Source organism: Eimeria maxima, genomic scaffold (genome assembly GCF_000499605.1).
Source record: "Eimeria maxima Weybridge genomic scaffold, Emw_scaff22, whole genome shotgun sequence".
NCBI lineage: Eukaryota > Apicomplexa > Conoidasida > Eucoccidiorida > Eimeriidae > Eimeria > Eimeria maxima.
The window spans coordinates 31,696-53,733 of NW_013565064.1; the positions used below are offsets into that span (position 1 = coordinate 31,696).

The window sequence follows — 22,038 nt, forward strand, 5'->3', positions numbered from 1 at the left end:
TATTAATTTACTGGAGTTTGTTATCTGTGCTTCTTCTGCATTTTCGCCCCTCTGATAAATGGGCCCCCTTCCAGTCAATCGCACATGTTTGTCTTGTTGCTGGTTGTTGGGTTTGGAGGCTGATGTCGGCGGCACTGGTTTTTTCCTGATGTGGATTCGTTTTATTTTGCCTTTTTGAATGCTTAAATGCAAATTCCTGTTAAAAATATTTAAAGACGCACTAGCCTCTGGCCCGTATGGCCGACGACCGCGCCTCCGGGCGCTCGGACTCGGCAGCAGCCGACGGGTTGGGGCACAATAAAGATGCAAATCTCAGAAAGGATACCTTGCATAGCAAGTTATCCATCTCATCTCAAAGTAGTTCGAGGACTCCAAGGAGAGGAGATGAGGGGGGCTCTCCACAGACCCTTGGCGTTTCTGCGCCTGAAATGGCAACAGTAGAAGTAGCAACATCCCGTTTGCCCGGGAGGTTCGAAGACTTATCTCCTTCTTCCTCCCATTTAGCAGATGACCCAGCTGCTTTATTTATACTAGGCAAAAAGCAGTCGCCAGGGGTAGCCGAAGGAAAAACGCGATCGCCTTCATTGGGTTCGCGCCAGCTCGCTTCAACTGGTCCAGCTTTTGCTGCTGCTCCGGCCACGACCTTAGGCCCCACAGCGAAGAAGAGTCTGCTCTTCAAACGGCAGCTTGGACGAGGTGTCTCCCAGAGAGGTACTGTCAGTCCCCTTTTTCTGGGCACCCACTTAGTATGCAGTTACCATGGAATTGCTCGCCCTTTGAGAGCAAGCTTCCAAAACCTCGTAGACAAGCTGCTCTGCGCAGCAGCTATGTAAACACATAAATACACGATTATTATATTACCAATCAGATAGCAGGCTGCCAAAATGCTGATTTTGTCCGGTCTGCGTATGCCTGTGTTTGCAGGGGGCCGGCTACGAGGAATGAGCAGACATGGCGGTGATAAGGATTCTGAAGATGAGTCTCTACACAAGTTGGATGTGTACGGCATGGACGACCAGGGATTCCGCGGAGCTGCCTCGGCACCTGATACGTTGTTGCTTTCGGGATCAAAAGTGTTCATTAGAGACAAAGAGGCCACCAAGGGAAAGACACCCGACTTCAGGGGGCTGGTTACCATGCAAGTGATAGACCCCTCACTCCTAGGCAAGCCTCTTTTGCAGCGAGTGCAGCCATTCCAATTCGGTGGCAGCAGGGGAGGGGCCCGAGCTGCCCGTATAGTGCAGAACGAGCTCCCCAACTTGATGCACCTCAGCAGACACAGCGTAATACCAGCAGAGGCCCAACTCGGAGAACAGTAAGCCCAAGGGTTTAGCGTCTAAGAAATAATTATAAGGCTGATAGTCTGCTGCACACGAAATTAGCCTAAGCAGATGTAATACAAGGGGGGCCTAAGTGAATCGCTTGGCACTCACTGTTCGAAGTCACAACTAAACCCTTCAAGCAAGCTGAAGAATGGTTCTTGCATGTAAACCGTTTGAAACATGGGACAGTCAGTAAAGGAGCTGCTTTTCGCTGTTTGCTGCTGTCTTTGTGTGCCGCTTCTGCAGAGCAAAACATCCAGAAGAGGCGATAGATAGCTTAATGTATCTGCCATCTTGCGACGACACGGCGATTATTGATTGTTTGCAGCAACGGTTCAACCGTGGCAAATACTTTACTTCTTGTGACAACATGCTGATATTTGTGAACCCTTGGGACTCACACGACTCGGCGAGCGACGACATCTTTAACCGTAGCAAAGCCGTGCACTACTGGACATCTCACGTAGCGGAGCTGCCGTCACATCCCTACTTGGTGGCTCGCCGGGCATTTATTAACGCAAGAAAGCAGCACACAAACCAGCTTGTACTCACCTTCGGAGCCTTCGGATCAGGACAAGACCGAGTTCACCACGAGCTAGTGAAGCTTTTCATTCGTTTTGCCTTAATTATGGAGGACACGTGGGTAGGCATGCGGAGGCTTGCCTCCTTCAACTTTCACCAGGAAGCAAATTCGTTCCTCCCTACCCTTGTATTGAAGTGTTAACCGGTTACTGCCGTTACCAGTGCTATATAGTGTAATAAGAGCTTACTAGCTTTGTGGAGTCATCGCTTTACTGTGCAGACCGATGAACAGGCGCTCGCCACTGAAGCCAAGAGAGACGCTGCAGTCTCGCTTTTGGAGTCCCTGCACATTACGAACAAGGGCACACTTTTTGGGGGGCGACTTATGGACCTTTTTCAAGTAGAGCTAGACTCCCAAGGAGACGTTGTGGGCTTCAGCTTCCTGCCCAACTCGTCTTATGAGCCCAGCCAGTACGCGTAGTGGACCACTGCGCACGTTGCGCAGTGTGCTTGGCATAGTGCTGGCATAGTGCTTCTGTGTTCGTGCTGTTCTGTGTTTATGAAATGCTGAAGGTTTAAGGCTGCTGCGTAACTCGTGGACTGTGCGCTTCAGAGACATTATCTCATGGCAGATGCGCCAGTCTGTCGGTTCGCTCCCCTTGCCCAACATATTTTACCATCTTATGTATGGCATTCACTATAACGCTGCTGACCCGCAGCTGAAGAACGCTGGCCTTCACCCCGTCGATGTTAAGGCTTTGATGCATTACTTCCCCCCCCCTTTTGTTCTCTTTGAAGACGTGCACTACGAGAAGTGTCAGCAAATCCTCGCCGACCTGTCCACCATCGGCCTCTCTGACACCGAAAAGGCTGAGTTTTTGTTGCTGCTTAGCGCCATTCTTGTAGCAGGTAGAACCACAACCGTCTCCTGTTCCATCAATTCTTCCTTCCAGTGCACTGGGTGGGAAATTGGGCAGTTGAGTGGGTTTTTCTTCGAATGAGTCTGTTTCCCAAGGATTGAGAGGGCTTTTGTGCTTGCATATTGCCCTCCACACATTTTGACTTGCAGACGTCACGAGCTTCAAGATACAGAACGAACTTCCCAAAGAGGAGGTTGAAGAAGAAAAGGAGGAGGAGCCTTCGGTGCCCGCAGCTCCGAGAGTGAGGCGAATAACAAAGCAAAGCGGACATACGGTTGAGCGTACTCTCATGGTAGGCAAGAAGTCGGCGATGACTTTGGCGGGTCTCGACATTATCAATCTGGTCAGTGGTCACTTCAAATTAACAAGCTGGTTAGTTGCTCCTGGAGCAACTGCACTAGAGTGCAAGGGCGAGTCCCCTGAAACTATGAGTTGGTAAACAGTCTGTAACTTTTTGCACAAGCGTTGAGTTTTCTCTACCCTATGCCGCACTCTGTTGTTCCATATCAGTTGGCAAGTCTCCTAGGTGTTGACGAGACGGTCATGCGAGACATCTACTTGGGAACAGACGCCTGGCAAGTGCGGCACTTGGCACTAAAGCTTTTTGTGCGTCTGCGTTGGTGGCTTCTGGGAATCATCCGTCAAAGTCTGCAATTGACCAAGAATGCGGAAGTTCACAAGTGAGCACAAAGTAATAATCGGACAGATAGGGCGAGATAAACCCCACTGTATTCATCGAACTGTTCCACTGCAGGCCTACAAGTATTCTGCTGCAGCCAGAAATAATGTCACAGGCTCTGCACATTTTAGGCGGTGTCAGTACACCTGTGGGGCTCACATAAGGCTTGGCGTAAGGACGGTATTTTGCGTGACGGACAGCCTGCAGTGGATAAAGGGTCGAAGGCTGTGATTGTGGAGTTGGAGTTGTGGGTACGCTGCAGCCGTTTAACGCTGCTGAAGGCAGCAGGGTTAGACCTTCGACGTGTGAGCCCGGACTGGGCCTTTAACCAGCTGCTGCACAACTACACGGAAGAGTGTTTACTTCACATATTTGCAACTTGGGCGTTCACTCTTGGTCAGCTCCTAACACACACTGTTGCTTTCTTAGATGAACTCTCGTTGGTTTGTTTCTCATGCACAGGGCACTAGTCATACACAACACACGACAACTAGCTCTTATGGGATGATATCATCTGAGGTGCCTTACCGACTGTCTGACCAACTCGTCATGACACTTAAGCGGGAGATAGCAATGTAAAACGCTGGTATGCGTGCTGGTACAGATCAAGCAACTTATCTACTCGAGGATGTAAAGCCGCCCCCAGCGAACTTTACCCTGAACGACGAAATCCTCGAGGTTTTCACGGGCCCCGAAGGTGTATGGCAAGTACTGAAGCACGAACACACAACAAGGGGTGGAGAAGCAGCTGATGACTTGTCCGGCGGAGTACCGTTGGCTGCCATTTCATTCGTGAATCGGATCCTCAGGAGTAAAGGCAAAACGGACAAAATAAGAGTAAGACCCTTAGCTCTAGGAATCCATGTCGAAACGGCGAGCCAAACTGCGTTGGATCTCAGGCCTACTATTGTTGCTGAGCGTTCTGCAGAAAGTGCCAGGGTACAAGCCCCCACCACCTGAAATTTTGAGGCCTAAGATGGCCGTGAGGGTTGTGAAAGCCACTGGCCATGCGGGCAAAGGAGCAGTAGTGGGCGGCGGCTCTGCAGCAAAAAAGGGACCAGGATCCGGTTTGGACCCAAGTACGCTCTTAAATTTCTCGTGGACGTGCAGGCACGGAGCTGTGTCTCCTAGAGGCGGTCCTCTTCAGGTTGTTTAGTCTGCCGATTAGATATATATGCCTGCAAGCGTCTTCGGCTCTGCACGGGGGGAATATGCATCTACGCAAACGTATGCCTTCTTTTCTCAGTTCTTTGCCAGTTCACCGTGGTGCATACCTCCGGCACGCTTGTCTACGACGCTACAAAATTCTGTACCAGCGATGCAAACGCCTATACAGTCGCTCCTAGTAGGCCCAGCATGCAGCAAGTGTGGCTGCCGTAAAAGACAAGTCAATTAGGAGTGAAGTGCAATCGTTCTCAGACGCTACAATTCACACGTCATATGCTGTTTTCGTATGTATTAATTGCCTTGTTTTCCTTTGTTTCATTTACACTTTGCAGCAAAAAACGTTTGTTTCCCGGTGGTCATCCGTTTGAAAAAATGGTTATACAAGTATAGCTAGCTTTCTATACCGAAATTGATGCGCAACATGAAATGCCATTCTCAGGACTCCGGACACTGCTGCTGCAAAGCAAACTGGGTCTACTGCGCTCACTTGTCGAGCATGAGACGGTTCACGACGTCTTTCCCCCCGACTGCCTTCGTATTAGCGTAACCAACCGGTTTATTCAGTACACTAAGGACACGCTGTCTGGAGGATCGGCAAGTTTCGACCCTCAAGTCGAGCGAACAGTTTTCTTCCCTTGTGCACACTGAATATGTCGTTCTTTACTAATTGGGCATAGCATCGAGACCCTGCTCCGTATTGGTTGCGCTGACAGCGGTTGGAATCCTGGTTACACACAGTCATCACAATACACGAATATTCTGCCCGTGTGTTCAGGAGGCTCCACAGACCAATTTTATTGCGTGCGTCAGCGCCCTCCGGCCATTTTCGGCTGGCGACGCCGCTGGGGAGGAATCGTCCTCGTCAAAGCTCAGTTCCTACATTAAGCGCTGGCGGCAAAACAGCCAGAGCGAACAACATGCGCATGCTCGATTTCAACAAGATGCGTATGCTTTGATGGCTGGCACGTTGTGTCATGAGCCTCAAGTGCCTCCCCGCCTAAAGGCCCTAATGGCCAGTGAAGCTAAGTTGGGGCGGAGCGGCAATGGCTACTTGCTAGGATTCAATTCAGTTCACGTGTGGAAGCAGCTACATGACTTGCAGGTGTTGGTAAGTCATTGGTTGGCCTCTTCATTGTAATGGAATAGATTCTACAGAGCGAGAGCGGACGTGCAATATTTGTGCGGGGAAACTTTGTGGCTTTGGAGTGTGATTTTGGACTCATGGCAGACCTATTGCAGAACGCGTTACCTTGGCATGACAGTTCGACTACTTTATAAAGAGTTCCTTGAACTCTACGCCGTGCTTTGCATCCCAACTTCGTACGAGCAGCAAACGACCAAGCTGTTATTAAAACATCCAGATCCCAAAGCAGCAAGTGCTTTTTTGCTCCAGGTTTGTTTGTAGAACCGGTCAAAAACAGTATAGCCTTAGGTCGTTGGTGGCCCGCAAGCCTTCCCACCTCTGGCGTTTGATCCTGGACCAGTTCCAATCTTCATCACACTTCTCTTCAGGCCCTTAGGTTTCCTGACACCGGGTATCAGTTGGGGAGGACAACTGTGTTCTTCCGCAAAGCTGCATTTATAATTCTAGAAAAGACGTAAGTGGGGAACCACAATGCGTTGTTGTGCGTATTGCAACTGAATAGTAACTCACATTGCAGCAGGATACGCTTTCCACGAATTCCTAATATCTGGCAAGGCTATCGTGGATTTGCGACAGACGACAACCTCAGGGACCCGGTTAAACTGCCTTCCATCTCTCCATTTTACGTTTCGCTACTCCAGAGGCCAAACAGTGTCGGATTTTGCGCTTTGCAGGAGAATCGACTACCTTGAACGTCTCGTGCCCGCGGTTACCCGCGTGCAGCGCATCTGGCGAACTGTACGGGAACGCGCCTTCGTGGCCGATATGCACTGGCTGTGCATCCGAGTGCAGAGCCATGTACGTCGCGTGCTCCTGATACGTGAGCGAAAGAAACTCCAGCCTCTCAAGGATCTTTTCTTTGGGGCCGTCATTACCGCGGGTATCGCGTATTCCTTTCGGCGATTAGGTCTTAGCGACGAGGTTGTCCACTCCATCGAAATGAAGTGGGCTCCCCTATATATTCAACAGCAGTGCAACACTTCTCGGGCATTGCGCTTGGTGAATGGGTTCGCGATTATGTCTTCTGTATCCTCCCGACACTCCCTAGAGCTTGTGTGGGATGGTAGGTGAGATATAGTGTTATGCGAATGATATGTGGTGGATCTGCAACTCAGGTATAGGAACAGGGAAGTTTACTGTCTGCGGTGGAGCGCAGCTGTGTGCATTCAATCTTGGTGGCGTTCGATCATGGCACAGAAGCAGGCGGCAAAGCTACGGCACGAGGCGTTCTTAGAGTACTGTTCCCTCCTTGTACAGGTAATGAATCGACAATGCCTTCAACGTTGCTTCCTTTTGGCGTTTGGGGAGGGCGATCCTACGCTGGAAGCATTCAAATGGGGATTTTTCTAGGGTGTGGTCAACACCACGCATATCCTGGCATGTGAATGCAGAATGCGTGGAGGTCTTACAAAGCCCAAGTTGTCATTCTAGAAAAAATCACCGAGGTGGTAATCCCCAACAGGGCAGCTACAACTATACAGCGGCATTTCAGAGGGTAAGCAAAACAGGGAGAGTGCACGGAAAAGGTGGATGAATGGAACAATAGTCAGAAGCATTGTGGGCAACGGCCGAGACAAGCGATTGGGCACGACTCGTGAGCTGGTTATGCAGGTGGAGGGAACGCCGCAAGTTCCAGGAACTTAGAGGTCTGACTATGGCATTCTTGTCTATCCAGCGGAAGGGGGCCAAGCTCTACAGCATGCGTGTCATGCTGAACTACCGCCCAATCATACGACGGACGACAGTGATGAGGGAAATGATTTCGTATGGCATTCACAGTTGATCTCACCCGGAGAGCACTCATCGGAGAGCATCCCTGCATATGTTTTCTGGTTTGCCGCATAGTGAATAGCTAGCATGCCTTAGCATAGATGCATGATCCCGGGCATGTGGGCATCGTTTTGCGCATTTGATTTGAAAGGTTACCTGGTTGTGCGCTGTCGTAAACCTCATCTGTTCAGGGTACAAATGAATACTTCAGTTGTTCGTATTCAAAGCTTTTTCAGGATGGCCATTATCCGGCAGCAATATGTACGCTTAAAGAATGCAGCATTGCTCTGCCAAGCTGGAGCTCTGATGAGGCTTCGCAGGGTAAGACGTCCACTGCCCTCCCTCCCTACTTTGAGAGTGCGCCAGTCTCAATTAATAAGACTGCTTTAGCAGCATTCAAAACATGTTTGCATGAGCGAGAGCCTATATGTTTCCATCTGGAATGCCATCATGAGTTTTGTTGCGGGGGATGCGTAATGCTGCTGGCAGGGAGACTTCCTTCTAGCCAGGTGCATGGTCGTGAAAATCCAGCGCTGGTGGCGTTCGATGCTTTTACTACGAGAATTGGATGTAGATCTGGCGCTGCCTCTCCCCATCCAGATGCCAAAGGTTAGGAGGAGCTACCACCCTAGTGGAGCACGGCAATGGCAAATTTAACCACTTTTGCATTTGTCGCGGCTGGTACAGTACAAATGTTAGCATGACGGCATTGTCATGCAGCCATCGTCTAGTGCATAGGAGATGCTGTTTAGCCCTTAACGTTATGTATAGTGTCCTAGGGCCTCGTGTATATTCTGGTGCATGCGACGCAGAAAGCCGACTCTGTCATCAAACGGCGCGAGCGTGTTGCTTTTGAGCTGCTGCGCCCTCACCTACTTAGGGTTCAAGGTGTGTTCAGGGTCGAACGAATGCGCCAGGAGACTCACTATGCGTACCCAATCAGCTTGAATGCAAATTGCGATTGCCGTGGTATCTATCCTCGCACGTGGGCACAGCCACTTCAGGACCTCTTAGTGCAATTAGCCACGGCCACAAGTCAGCAGGCGAACGGCTACATGGCGGAGGCTACGCAAACGGTGCCAGTTATGGTCAGTTTGTTGACCCCAAATGCGTATACTACCCATGCTAGTATGGATAACAAGACAACACGTCGCAACACTAACGGGAGTGTCATACTTAGGGAACTGGAGCCGTTGTTCAGTGGCCTAGCCGCGATGAAAATTTCTCTATAGGTGCGTTTTTACCTTCAGTTTCAAGATCTGGCAATCGGCGGCCATCACAGTTTGGTACTTCTCTCGGTGAGACGACCGGCCTTTGAAAACTTCGCTACCCGCGTCAGGGCAGTCGTCAAGGGTGGAAGTTGGCAGGATTTTAACCTCGTCCCGAGCGTATACGCATGGGGTTGGGGGGACCGAGGACAACTTGGGGAACGGCAAGTTCCACGAGAACAGGGGATGACTTGCGTGGGCCCCCTGAAGTTTGTAGACCGAGTTTTTAAAGATACAGTGGACTTGAAAACCGGTAGGCCTCGGGAATGGTTGCCTTCGAGAATTGCCAAGCACTTTGAAGCAGACTGCCAGCTAACCATCTGGAAAGGGTGACTGATGCTGAGACGTTTTCAGGCCATCTCGTGCAGCAACTTGTCCAGGAGGTTGATTATACGCACAAAATATGCGCAGTAGTAGCAGGCCTAGACCACTCGGTCGCTCTCACTAGTGAGGGCATGGCTTTTGCTTGGGGGGACAACTCAGAAGGACAATGCGGCTTGGGCCACAGGCTAATGTGCGTTCGGCACCCAACTCTGATTCCTACAATCCGTAACAATGGCATCAGACTGAGAAGGTGAGCTTCCATGGTCTTATATTGTGCACGTACCGTGAAACGCCAGCACAATATGCAGTTTTACAAACTATTTATGGCACACACGAAGTCGACTTTAGTGCACATCCCCCTTCTTTCCTCCGCTGCTCGCTTGCGCCGCGTAGCATCGCTGCGGGACCCCGACAAACAGGAGCGGTATGTTCTGACGGAAAAGCCTTGATGTGGGGTGCTGCCCACTTCGTTCGTCTGCCCACGATAATCCCGGATTCGCATTCTTACACTCCGAGAGAGGTGCCCGTTGATTCGACGGAGGAGGCACTACAGGCAAGTGCACTTAGCTTCTAGAATGTCCCGTTCTGCGCCTTGTTAGTTCCACCGCATTTTCCAGATCCGATGCTGTCCGTTGCTAGCTGTGCTTCGTGTTGTTTATTCAGATCTGTTGTTCTGCTGGATTCAACGTGATGAGGACAGCAGGCAGCAGTGGCGTTTTTGCATGGGGGTGCAACGACAGTGGCCAACTCGGCCAAGGAATCGAAGACAAAAAGTCAAGAGACCTCCCAACTTTTGTGCCTATTCCACCAACTCCAGGTCACCGTCACGTAGTCTCGAAGGTTGCACTTGGGGCACGGTTTGTTGTAGTATCTCTGCAGCAGTCATCGCCTTTTCTGTACACGTGGGGAGCACTTAGTGTCGTAGAACCCTCCCAGAAGGCTTCAAGGCCTTCCGCGGCTGCAGCAGAAGGCAAAAGTGCATCAGCTGCAGCGGAACAGAGAGCTGTTGCAAACCCATTTCTGAAGTTCGCGGGTTTCAAAGTGCAGCAACCACAACAGAGCAAACAAACTTTACCTAACATTAGGACGGACAGGGTGAAAGCTATTTGTAAACCGACTCGTGTTTTCCACTCTCTGTGGAAGGGCGACGCTGTAATAGACATAGGAGTCACAGGAACAGACGTACTGGTGAGTTCCGATGTACTGGTGAGGATAGCGGCATGAAGGCATCTTTACCTGAGCGTCATAAGATGAATTCCATGAATTACACGTGCAACCAGTTTCCCTGTACTAATCGCTTGTGTTTGTGGATAAACGCAGGTCCTGTTCGAATCCAGGATCATTCATGGCTACTCTGTCTTGGAGGTCCTTTATTCGAAGAAGCCTGCAGCCCCTGTCTCCGCTGCAGAAGAGCGTGTAGCCGTTCAGTCTTTCTTCTTTAAGAAGCCACCAGACCAACCAAAACCACAGGAAACACCCACAGAAAAAGCCATATCGTGCGAATTAGAACGCTTAAGGGGAGAGTTCACATTGGAACCTGGCGTTTACAGCTTGCGGCATCTCAGGTTCGTGCATAGTAATGTGGCACCCTTGTGTTCTCCTTGAATTGTTCCACCAAACCGCTGTGCAGACGCCGCCATTCCTATTTCTGCCGCTGAAAATTGGTGGCTGCTATTTGTTTGTTTGTGCTGTCTGCTAGGCCTTTAAGAATGGTTATACGGTCACTACACACAACCGGAAACGCAGTCTCGTTGTCATTCAGCTGGGCGAAAGCAGTCAGGCCAACGAGGCAAATGCTTGACAATATCGTCAGCGCTAGAGAGTCCAAGCTCTTGAGAAAGTACAGAACAGCAACGGGTCCGTAATACGTGTATCCCTGGACTCAGCCTCTGAAAAACGATAGATGTAATCACCTCATACGTTGGTGGAGACGTCACGTACTGTGAGCATCTTACGGGGTCCCATGCATTTAAGCAGAGCGGCCCTGTGCTGTGTTCGTGCGTTTCAGGAGATCCAATAGAACAACCGAAGAGCGTTATGGAACGAGACCAAAACAAATACCGCGAGACTCTGGAAATGAATTCCCGTATCCTTGGCAGCGCGACTCTCTCAAGAGAGGTATTGTTAGGCAAAAGCCGTGCATACGGGAGCACATAAATTAAACAGCTGGCTTAATAGTGAATACCAATTGAGCATCATGAAATCTGTGGATAATGGACAGTTGTAGATGTTTTCCATGCCTCTGAGCAGGCACTTAACGTAGAAAGGGAAGGAAGGCCTAATACTGTATACGAAATGCATACTGGTTAGCTTTTCAGTATTTAGGTACTGATAATTCTCGCATAGGTGTGCTTGTGTGCACTTCCCAGAACCAGTCCCGCCTAAGTGCAAAGCAGGCCGCCGAGACTTTAGTGCCCGACTCCTCGCTGATGCAGCGGATCCGCCCCACCTACAGCCTTCACAGCGCCTGCAATAAGAACAACTCTACCGATTCTGGCGATGAAATCAATACGCTTCAAGACTAAAAAGGAGCAAAGGAAGCTTGGAATTCTTCGCGATAAGTTATCTCGAGCGAGATGGTGAAAGGAGTTTGAGCGACCCATTGTCTGCTCTTAGCAGTCTTATTGTGCCATTTACACTCACCGGCACTCCCGCAACAATCTGTTTTGTCATCTTCCAATTTGTGTTTTCGCAAAGGTGAGTAGGACCGTCTGATGTACCCAGTGATTGGTGCATTTTGAACAACAGAGGGTTCTTCCGTTGCCATTCTTTTAGGGGTTCACTTTTCTGTTGCGCAAAGCCGCCCCCAAAGCATGGTCACGGCCACGTCATGCTGGCGAGTTCGATCTTGTCACAGCAACCTAGATGCCAACATGGTTTCCCCTCCAAGCAATTTTTAGGTTATGAAGTTAGGAACACTACGTTTGAATTGTCTGTTCTTCATTGAACACCTGAGGAGCCGCGGGGTTATCTTGCCGACTCGCTTGCAGAAGCACACCAGGTTAGATAGCTTGTACCTGATGAAAGCATCATCCACGATTCTACGCGTAGAAGTACCAGCATCTCCTAGTGAAGGGCTGACACCAGTATGGAGCAGCGCCTCTTGAGCAATGCAGAGCACTACTAGTTGTGTTCATTGTTCGACTTTGCTGCTGCTACATCATGCTGTGTAGACGAGCAGCGTTGCTTAAAACAAGAAGTAGGAATGATGGTGCGTTGCGTATGGGTATGGGCCGACGGGCGTAGGGATGCTTGGAATTGAACCAACCCACTGTAGCTTGCATCTCTAGGCCTATTTATCAAGGGAAGGCGTTCTTCATAACCAAACGTCGCAGTCACTTGTTATCGTAATCAAGAAGTAGGAAAGCAAACAGTGGAAATCGTGAGACTACCAAGGAGTCCTGACGGTTTTCGAAGCATCCCGCCAAGTGCCAATGGTCACCATATCCTCTAGAGGGGCGTTCACAATAATTATACATCTGGGCAGTTATGAATGGAAGTATCTGGTCATGGAACTTCTACCAGGCATGTGGAGTGGTCGGGGGTTGGTAGGATTCCCAAAGCAGTGACGGAAATGGCAATGCGTCTACCAACAAGTACAACGAACAATTCACCATTACATTTTCAAACGTTAAGATAGAGTTGGCACAGTAAATGGGGACAATCTGGAGATCTGATGAATGCCCGTGTCTCCGCAGGCTTATGCGTGTACGTTCTACCTAAGTCCTCCAAAACGAAAGCATTATTGCATCAATTGCTCCCCTGCACGGTGACACTGCACGTAAAAATACACTACGTAGATTTAGGTGGGGCCTGTCGGAATTCCTGGGACTTCAAACAGTCAAAAGAGCTCCTAACCGTTGTCATGTTGCTGCAGAGTCTCCCCGATGCAATGCACAAAGGGAAAGGGTATCAATGCATAGAGGTGGTTAGCCGCTGATTTTCGTGTCTCAGTTTGCAGTCTAGCGCGAAAGCTGAGGTAAAGCAAGATTCATGCCGATAATAAGATGCGGCCATCGAACCATAGCTCCACTTGAGCCGGCAAGTAGCGCATACCACACAGGTTCGCAAACGCTCAAGAAGAGCGAGATAAAGAAGCAGGGAGGCTGCTCAAAGCCGTGCACACACACGCCCTTTGATAAGGGTTAGGAGACAATCCCTCGTCAGGAAAACAGGAGAGCAGAACGGACGGCGGCCACAGAAGCAGAGGCGGAATGAAAGCGTGACAATGGGCACTAGCTAAAAGGCGACACGCGGGAAGACCAGCGTGGTGAACGAAAGAAGGCAGAGCCCTACTGATCAGACCCTTTTCCTCTCGAGCACTTCACCATCTGCCGCGAGTTGGATTCGCTTTGTTCTAACCATTCCGTTTTGGGAGCGAATTTTGTGCGAGAAGAACGCAACTAGGCCCATCTGGCTACTGGCAAATGCCGCAGACGCAAACGAGAGCTGAAGGCACAGAGAAATGGAGCACCTCCTGCAAGTTTCACGTTAGGCATGCAACGAAAAAACGCGACAGAAACAAATGGCAAATGACGCAACATGTACAGTCGGATATAACTCATACACTCCTGACTAACGCCATTGGCCGGCGACACAAAAAAATGTGTAGAAGGAGAATACAGTCAAAGGCTTCCTTCTACACCCGAAAGGGACTGCGCCGCTGGCAAGCAGGCCCTTCACATCAACCCCCTCGACTATGTGTACAATGGGGGGCCCAAGGTACCCACGCATGTGTTCACTATAGGGGAATAATGACGACAGGCTGGGCAACGATGTTTTTGTTAGCACGGAACGATAACCAACGTGGGAAGTATACTGTGAGAAGGCCTGTCAAGCCCAACAACCGTTTCGAGCGTACTGGCCGCTAGAGATGGCGTGAGGGGCACATTCCCTGAGCAAGCAAACTGTCCATTTACAAATCAAACGGCTCCCATACCTCCAGGAAAACAGGCTTCCCCTCGAACTCCAGCTGATAGCCAAAAAACAACCAGACCAAACAGGCCACTTGAAACACCGCCATCACCAACCCCGTCTGCAACAGGGTGTTCTGCAAAAGCCAAAAAAACGAAAAACCTTTGGTCGCTACAACGGAACCCTTCATAGACCTGCTTCCGGGCATCCCGTCCGAAATTACCGCCCTAGCTAAAGCGTCAGCTGGCCTTGCTGGCTGTCCACACTTGTTTTAGAGTACAAATGCTGCTACAAGACAGCGGCACCAATGAGGGCACGAAGCAGCAAACGGGCAGGATTTTTTACCTTTTTCATGTCAGTGGCCCCCACGGCAAACGGCATCAGGCAAAGCCACCACAGAAAGTACTGCACACAAACCCCCCCGATAATAAACAGTCGGCAATTCCACAGACCGCCAAGCCGTCATGAAATTGAGACCACCTGGCCATCTCTAACGAACGTGTGAGCGCCCCAAGGGTTTCACGGACGAATCAAGACGGTGAGAGAGGTTTTCGCCAATGCCTTCACGCGACATTTGGGCCTACCTGCGTGGTGCAAACTTTGTTGAGCGCCACAAAGGCCACAGTCTGTAAAGCACAAGCACAGCCCCACAGCGATCCTCAACCCTGGATTTTCAGACTCAGAAGAAAGAGAGCACCTAATGTTCCTTTCCCCCCCAGGCATAACACCATTGTGCGCATCTACCTGGACAGTCGTACTGCTACGCCTGTTGCCGTCACATCACAGTGCTGTTGCAATACAGTGCTGCCCTGCACTACTGTCACACCAGGCAGCAAAAGGAAAGCATGGCGGGATCTAGCTAAGCCAGCTGAGGCCGCTGCAAGAGTCACCCCGAGGCCGCATCCCTACAGGAAATGTTTGTGCTATGCATCCCAATATATGCAAAAAGGTTCGAATACGAAACACGTTGCGTACACATACAATTCGGTCTTATGCACTGCCGTCAAAAGATTTAAGTGAATCACCTCCAAAAATAAACCGGCCTCCAAGTTAGGCTTCGCAAAAAAACAGCCGAGGAGGAGGGCGCAAACCAACTGAGGCAACAACAGCGCCACTGACAGACCCTACGGACGGAGAAAGCACCGAGATACATATACACAAAGCTTCTGGTTTTGTTGCACTTGAGTTGCTGCTGCGGCTGCTGCAACACCCACCCGCAAAGAGTGGCCGATTGAGGACCCAGGAACTTGTGGGAACACAGAGAAACGCACATTCAAGCGGGACTGTGATGGAGCAGCGAGCAAAATGGAGAAAGCTTTCTGGCACAAACCGTTGTAGAAACCACCGACAACCGCATACGAATAAGAAGCCAACTACTGTACTCGAAAAGCAAATACACGATTGAGCCAGCAGCGAAATACAAAGAGGATAGTATTTGCACACCAGTGGAGAACGCAATAAACCACTCACACGCACTCAAACAATTGTGTTGAATTTTTCACGGCCATTCCCGTCAGCAAGGCCCGTGCGGCAGCAAGAGCAGCAGATACTAGCAGAAACTGCAGCTATCAGCATGCCCCAACTAGCCCGCTTTGCTGCTACGACGCGCTCCGAGGCAGGTACTACTCACCTTAACGGGCGCCACAGAGTCCAAGTACAGTAGATAAAAGTAGGGAGACATGTTGTGTCGGTGATCACTGCGGGTAGCGTGATATAGGTAAGACTCGAAGACAAACGGGAATCCGTACCTGGAAGAGCTCAGCGCACCGCAGGGCCGATCTGCCAATATATAGGGAATCATTGCACCATCCTGCCACCTACAGAAGTGTTCTAACCAACAAACGGCACATTTGATCTACTTGTAGCCGCCATAGTTGAAAATTCGCAGCTCAGCGGGTACATCAGTTGCAGCAGCACCTGTTGGCACGGGACAGGCCTGAGGTCCTGCTTGTCAGCGGCACGTCCATGCAACCTTTAGTTTCGGCGCCAATAAAGCTGTCAGCCAACAAAACACATGACTGCAGCGGAACGCAGCGCCGGAGGCTACGAACGACCACGTAAGGAAGCAATATGCTTCACGTGTGCATGCAGTCTGTAGATAAAGAGAAGGTAGTACGTGAGGCGATCTGCCACCTGCAGATGAAGGTGCACGCTTCTTCACGTGTCTGCTCGCTGGAGAGACTCACACGCAGTAAAAGATATAGCCCAGGGCACAGCAGGCTGCAACGGAAAGGAGACCGAAGGCCCACTGCCTTCGCCCCATCCTCCGCAGTAAGAAGCAGCACACTCGGAACGGCAACAACAACGCGGCAAGGGGAGCTCTAACAACACCCCACAGTAACGTCTGCCACAACCCCTTTGGGCGTTGCGGCAGCGTTGTGATGCTCTCAGGCTGTAAAAGGACAACAGCAAGTGCCTTACAGCCCATATGCACACTTTGGATCTGCTCCAGTATCCACCAATCCGCTACTGCACCTCAGTGAGGGAGCAGGCGCAGCAGCAACACTCCCGAAAAATGCGAAAGCAGCAGCAACAACCTCGAAAAGCGTGGAAGTAGCGGCAGCCTCACCAGGGCTCCCTGTTGCATGAAAAGGAGAATGGGCACGCCGTAGATGACAGGATACACCTTCAGGTGCACAGCCAACCCGTACCTGAAGAGACAATAGCAGATAAGCGAGTGTCGGACACACAGTTGCGAAGCAGCACGGAGACCCCTCGCTCTCACAGCAGCGGTAGTAGCACCAGAAGCATGAGTGATAGTAATGGGTGTAGAAACACCACCACAACCGCGGCGTCAAAACGGACGAAACGTCAACAGCAACACTAGCTGCCAAGCGACCGCAGCAGCACCTGCGGGGCAGCTTACAGGACTGCAGAAAGAAGAAGCCTTTGGGCCCTAACAGCAACCACTGTCAGCAGCACGAGGAGACATGGGAGAGAGTCAGCATTACCCCGTGCGCTGACGGTAGCCACAACCGGGTGAAACAGCCAGCAGAAGCACGGAAGCAAAAACGTATGCAAGGGGTACTCTCCTTTGCTGCCCATGCTTCCTGTTCTCCTTATACTGTTGAGGGGGCAAACGTTGCTGCTGCCGTTTGCAGCCCTTCCAGGGTCCCCGCATTCCCTCCCACAGATTGGCTTCTGCTGCTGCTGTTGTTGCTGTTGTTGTTGCTGTTGCTGCTGGCCTTCCCTGTATATCATCCAGAGCCCCTGCTACAGGTAGAGACAACATGAGATAAATTGAGACATAAATCATAAACTTGAATATGTCCATTGTTAGTGCCGATACAAGATGTAGCAACACGTGAGTTCACAGTTGGCACCTGACCCGGCGCCTCTATCCAATTTTCAACCACAGAGTCCAACCCACAAAAGCTCGACAGTCAATGCAACATAGTACTAGTACAGCATGGCCTCACCTCAATAAGCAATGCTACGGCGATATCAACGCAGCAAAACAACAGCTTTCCGAAAAAAGGACAGCCCAGCAAGTTGGGCAGGCAAATGTATGCCCTGCAGCGGATCAAACTGACTACAATCCCACATTGCTGCGGCTGGAGCTTCTGATGCTGCTGTTTCTGGAGCTATTGCTGTGGCTGTTCTGATTTGCACGTACACAAGCGGGGAATATCTGTAGGTGTGCCGCTCATACGGCGAACCGCCCTTCAAGACGTGACCAGCAGCGTCGGTGTACACCTTGTAATCGATGTCAGTAAACTTCACAGCCACTGAAATAACAAACACTAAGTAAACCCCAGATCATTAGCCTCACACCATACAGCTTGCATTGGCATGTTAGCCAGCATGTTTTAGCGATAGGATGGGCCATTTGCTGTGGTGCTGCCATCTTACAGTGAGAGTCTTGCCACTCTCCATAGGCCAAAAGGAAGAGTCGCAGCAGCGCCGCAGCAGCAAATAGCACGTGCCGTAGCTGCTGCGGCCGCAACCCAAGTAAACGATTTTCCTTTATCATCCTCTAAGTTCGCGGAAGAAAGGAAAGAAATCGGTAAATGCTAGCCTCGACAGGAAAAACGGGGCTGCTGTTCGCAGAGCCACCTACTGGTAGGCCCCCCTTTGGCGGGGCCAAGAAGAGAAGGAGCAACCCCAAGGCCCTCAGATTAGCTCTGTGTGGACACTAGGAAACGGATGAGAAACAAGTTGTGTAGAGCTCAGCAGGCACTGTAGTGTACTGGCACTACAATGTGGCTCTGGTGTGATCTCTAGTAGCTCAGTGACCATAAAGAGAAGGATTACGACATTAGCAACTAAGAAATGGAATTAATACTGCTAAATGTTTTAAGAGTCGAGTACCGTAGGTGGAGCCACAGGTTAATAGGATTACCCCAGCCGGCGGCCACTATCTGCAGTGTGGCGTACTACCTAGTCACTGCTTGGGTACCAGGTAGGCTCCTTTAAAGATCGAATTGGATAAGACATAGAATTATTACTATATAGGAGTATTATGTATATAAATACAACTTTGGGAGACGGCAGTTATAGGTCAGGCTCCTGACTGTCTCGTCCCTGTGGATACCCCCCCGTCATCCTATAGGTTGGGCACTGACACCCAGCCATGACCTGGGTCGATTCAGAACACAGTTATTTTATTCCTGGAAACTTCCCTTGTTTATAGTACAGACACGAAAATGATTTGGAATTTTAAGTATTAACCTCGGAGTAATTGGGTAGTCATAGGATGTAGTTAGGGAGCTACGCGCTATGAGCCCATAAGCAGACACAGCTTTGGTAGGCTCCACACAACACTTGGGAGCTGTCCCAACCCAGTTACCCCTTCTCTATAGTGGAATGTATAATAAGAATCAGCCGCAGCACAACCGAAGAGCCACGGTACAAGTTTACCACAAGGATAGTATCTGCCGACCACCGGTTGAACAGAAGGCAGCGGAGGCTGCGTGAGCCGGCCAGCGAACTAGCGAAATGGAGAGTGGAGAAGGCAACGGCGGGGAGTCCGTTAATAGAGAGTACACGACGTAAGTTATGCAAATGAGTATGCAGGGGTTCTGTGCTGAGTGGCGCTAGAACTTCATGACATTCCAGTTTCCCGGATATGGGGAAAGACGCTGGAGCGTGAGAGCAGGCAGAGGCTGCTGGCTATGAGGAGGCCCCACAGAGGACAGGGGTGCAGCCTGATGTAGAGTCCACTAGGGACAGAGTCGGAGGTACAGCGAGCAGAACACGATATCTGCGGAAGGGGCAAAGAACGTGCGGGAGAGCCCGCTAACACGATTGACTAGGGTCTAAGGACGCCACGGTGGCAAGAGGCTGGTGAGGCAGCAGACTTTGATAGTATGGTGCGGTGTGGGCACTACCGCATTTCTGAGGAGATGTATCTGGGAGCCAATGCGAGGTGTTCGTGGACTCGGAGAAATCTAAGTTTCATTTGTCAGGAGAAAGTTGATCGTTTACAACTGAAGGCTCGCCGACCTTTAAAGGAGTGATGTTTAGGGAGATCATTGGCTAGCAGATGCGAAGTGATCGGGTCGTCATGAGATCGACGACGTGGAGTGGATGTGAACATTCCACGGGAGAATCCTTGAACGGGCTTGCACCCTGTGAAACTGTATTCAGCCTTGTTTCTTACATTGCGTACGCCCTCACCGATATCAAAAGAGGGAAGGGGGAGAAGGCGCTCCCGCACCTCTGTTCGTAGAAACATTGTTCCCTCGACACCACGGACGGTTGTGTGAAGGCCGCTAATCCAACTCCCCTCTGAGGTGAAGTTGGATTATTTGCCCATTTTCACGCTATTTGTTCAAAGGTCAAGCCCACCGGTTGATTCCCAAACGGAGTTACTTGGTTCTGGTACCGGTCGTCGGGACTGAGAAATACGGGACAAAAACTCTAACGTATTCTGGAACTCTACGCTTTTTTCCTACTTTCCGTGAACATATGCCTAGAAGTTCAATACATCAAATTATTCCCATCAGTGGCTCGCCTTTTAGTGGACTCCAGCTGCGGCACACCAGCCACGCGCGGGCCCTGTGTAGTGCACAGGCACTACAATGGACCTTCGAGGTGAGTCCTCGGGGCCTGGTAACTCGAAAAGGCTTAAATAAAATAGAATATTTAAGGATTTAAGGCACTTTTAGGGAAAAGGAAAACCTAATAGGATCAGAGTGCTCGCTAGCCTACACCGGCCATGGGACTGGATGCGAGGTTGGTGCTGTGACTCTGGCACTGACCCTTGGGAGGGTCAACAGTCAGTTCTATTATTCTGGGTTTTCCCGTAATAATATGGACTCATATATGTTTTGGAAATTAATATTTTATTAAACGGAGCGTCTGTTAATAGTGAATGGAGAATAGACTACAGTAGTGTAGTGTGCACCAAGTTAGGCATACTGAAGAGACATACGTAGTGACAGGGTAGCTTAGCTGTTCACTACACCCTGTCTAGCCTCATTGTTGCTGTTCTGATGCCGTCCTTGTCGAGCAAGTTGCGGAGACGAGGCTGCCACTCCTTTGTTTGCTATTAACTCTTGTTTTGGGCTCTTTTCTGTTCACAATTGGCGACTTTGACTAAACGGGTCAATAGGATATTCGGCTCCATCTTGCTACCTGCATGCTGTCCGATAGTGGCACGTCTGTCTTGTTGGCCCGTGAGCCGTTACTCGCGCGTTACTCTGCCGTAGTATGCGGCAGGCACGAAAACAGTATTGAATAATTGATACGGTGCTCGGGAACACAACGGCAAGCAGACGCCTTCAACAATGCTCTGTAGTGTTTATACATATAGCAAAGAATGTTGTGTGTGTTTTCGTACCGGGATGTCCTGCACCTTTGGTTGCACCAAGTGAAGTAAAAGCTCTTAGCAGGCTGATTGCTCTTCGGCAGCTTCAGGCAATTAGGCTGCTCATATGTGGAAGCCTAGAGAGTGGTGAAATATGTCACCTGCATTTAAGGAGTTGTCAGCTTGAGTATCTCAAGCTAGCTCACAATGTTTCTCGTTTATACTCCAGGGCCCCGCGTTACAAGCATGCTGTTTTGTAGATTCAGTAATGCGCCATAATTCCCGCTTTCTTACCATGCCGCACGCTTCATACTCCTTAGACTGTAATGCTTTTTTTGTTCCCGCTACACGCAGCAGTGGGAGGCTGGAGCGTCGTGATAGCGACAACAATCTGTTAAGTTGGTAGAGGAAGCGTGGGTCCGCTGATACTCTCCGTCTTTGTGTAGTCCTGAAACTTTTTGCAAAATGCGTGTCCATGCTTTACCTGGTCACATAGGACTTGCAACAACGTTGGAGTGATTGGTGATTCCGTTTGGCTTCCAACACGCCGCGTAGAGGAAAACCTCCTGTCCTCTGAACCTCAGCTGCAAAGTCAACGAAACACTTTGGGACCAGAACTCTTGCGAAACCTTTCAATACCCGAACGGATCTGGAAGAATAAGCTAATTCATTCGGAGAGTGTGCTTTCTGGTATGCTATCGTGAATAGACTCAGCAACTATTCCCACAACACATCCTGTTATAGCTCGTCTGTTGCAGAAGGCGTGGGGCAATTATTCCTCATCCATGTCGAAGCTTCGTGACTCTCCGGAAAGGATCTGCTATGACAGGTAGCTGGCGTGTGTCCGCGCTTCTCCACAGGAATTCATGAAGCGCCTTAGTGCAGACAACAAGGCGACAACCGCGAAAAGATGCGCAGGCAGATGGTAAAACTGAACAAACTAGCCGCACCCGTTCAGTATCATCTCGTATACCAAAACAAATTCATTAAAGTGGCTTGATTTTCTCCCACGTGGTGAATCCGGTGATAAGACAACAATGCATTCTCCCACTCTCCCCTGCCAGGTATGCTTGTTTTAAGAGGATTACGAGCCTTGCGTTTCACGTATACCCGCAAGGGAACATGCTATATCAGAGTTACGATAACTTAAACAATCTCTAAGGACTGATAATTCTCAATGCAGCGTCCCATCGACGGCTGGATCTCTTAAGTGGTCACTATGGGTTTCTAGGGAGAAACAAGCCAGTTTGTCTTTTG

The 22,038-nt window shown here is 50.2% G+C and overlaps 2 protein-coding genes across 2 annotated transcripts; one reads left to right on the top strand and one right to left on the bottom strand.

Moving 5' to 3' along the window:
- Positions 1–236: 236 nt before the first annotated feature.
- Positions 237–11,641, top strand: EMWEY_00004190 (IQ calmodulin-binding motif domain-containing protein, putative; the record flags this gene model as incomplete). Its single annotated transcript, XM_013480677.1, has 25 exons — positions 237–711; positions 925–1,315; positions 1,569–1,965; positions 2,125–2,315; positions 2,458–2,753; positions 2,914–3,199; positions 3,706–3,839; positions 4,048–4,280; positions 4,372–4,522; positions 5,324–5,718; positions 5,839–5,930; positions 6,396–6,761; positions 6,870–7,011; positions 7,146–7,249; positions 7,716–7,845; positions 8,014–8,133; positions 8,337–8,612; positions 8,775–9,045; positions 9,147–9,366; positions 9,510–9,636; positions 9,780–10,304; positions 10,437–10,681; positions 10,816–10,973; positions 11,125–11,234; positions 11,486–11,641. 25 exons carry the CDS (start codon positions 237–239, stop codon positions 11,639–11,641), a joined length of 5,991 nt encoding a protein of 1,996 aa, XP_013336131.1.
- Positions 11,642–14,031: 2,390 nt separating this feature from the next.
- Positions 14,032–17,304, bottom strand: EMWEY_00004200 (GPI mannosyltransferase 1, putative; the record flags this gene model as incomplete). Its single annotated transcript, XM_013480678.1, has 9 exons — positions 14,032–14,166; positions 14,376–14,435; positions 14,615–14,656; positions 15,245–15,349; positions 15,661–15,778; positions 15,948–16,025; positions 16,269–16,351; positions 16,600–16,681; positions 16,982–17,304. 9 exons carry the CDS (start codon positions 17,302–17,304, stop codon positions 14,032–14,034), a joined length of 1,026 nt encoding a protein of 341 aa, XP_013336132.1.
- Between the last annotated feature and the right edge of the window lie 4,734 nt (positions 17,305–22,038).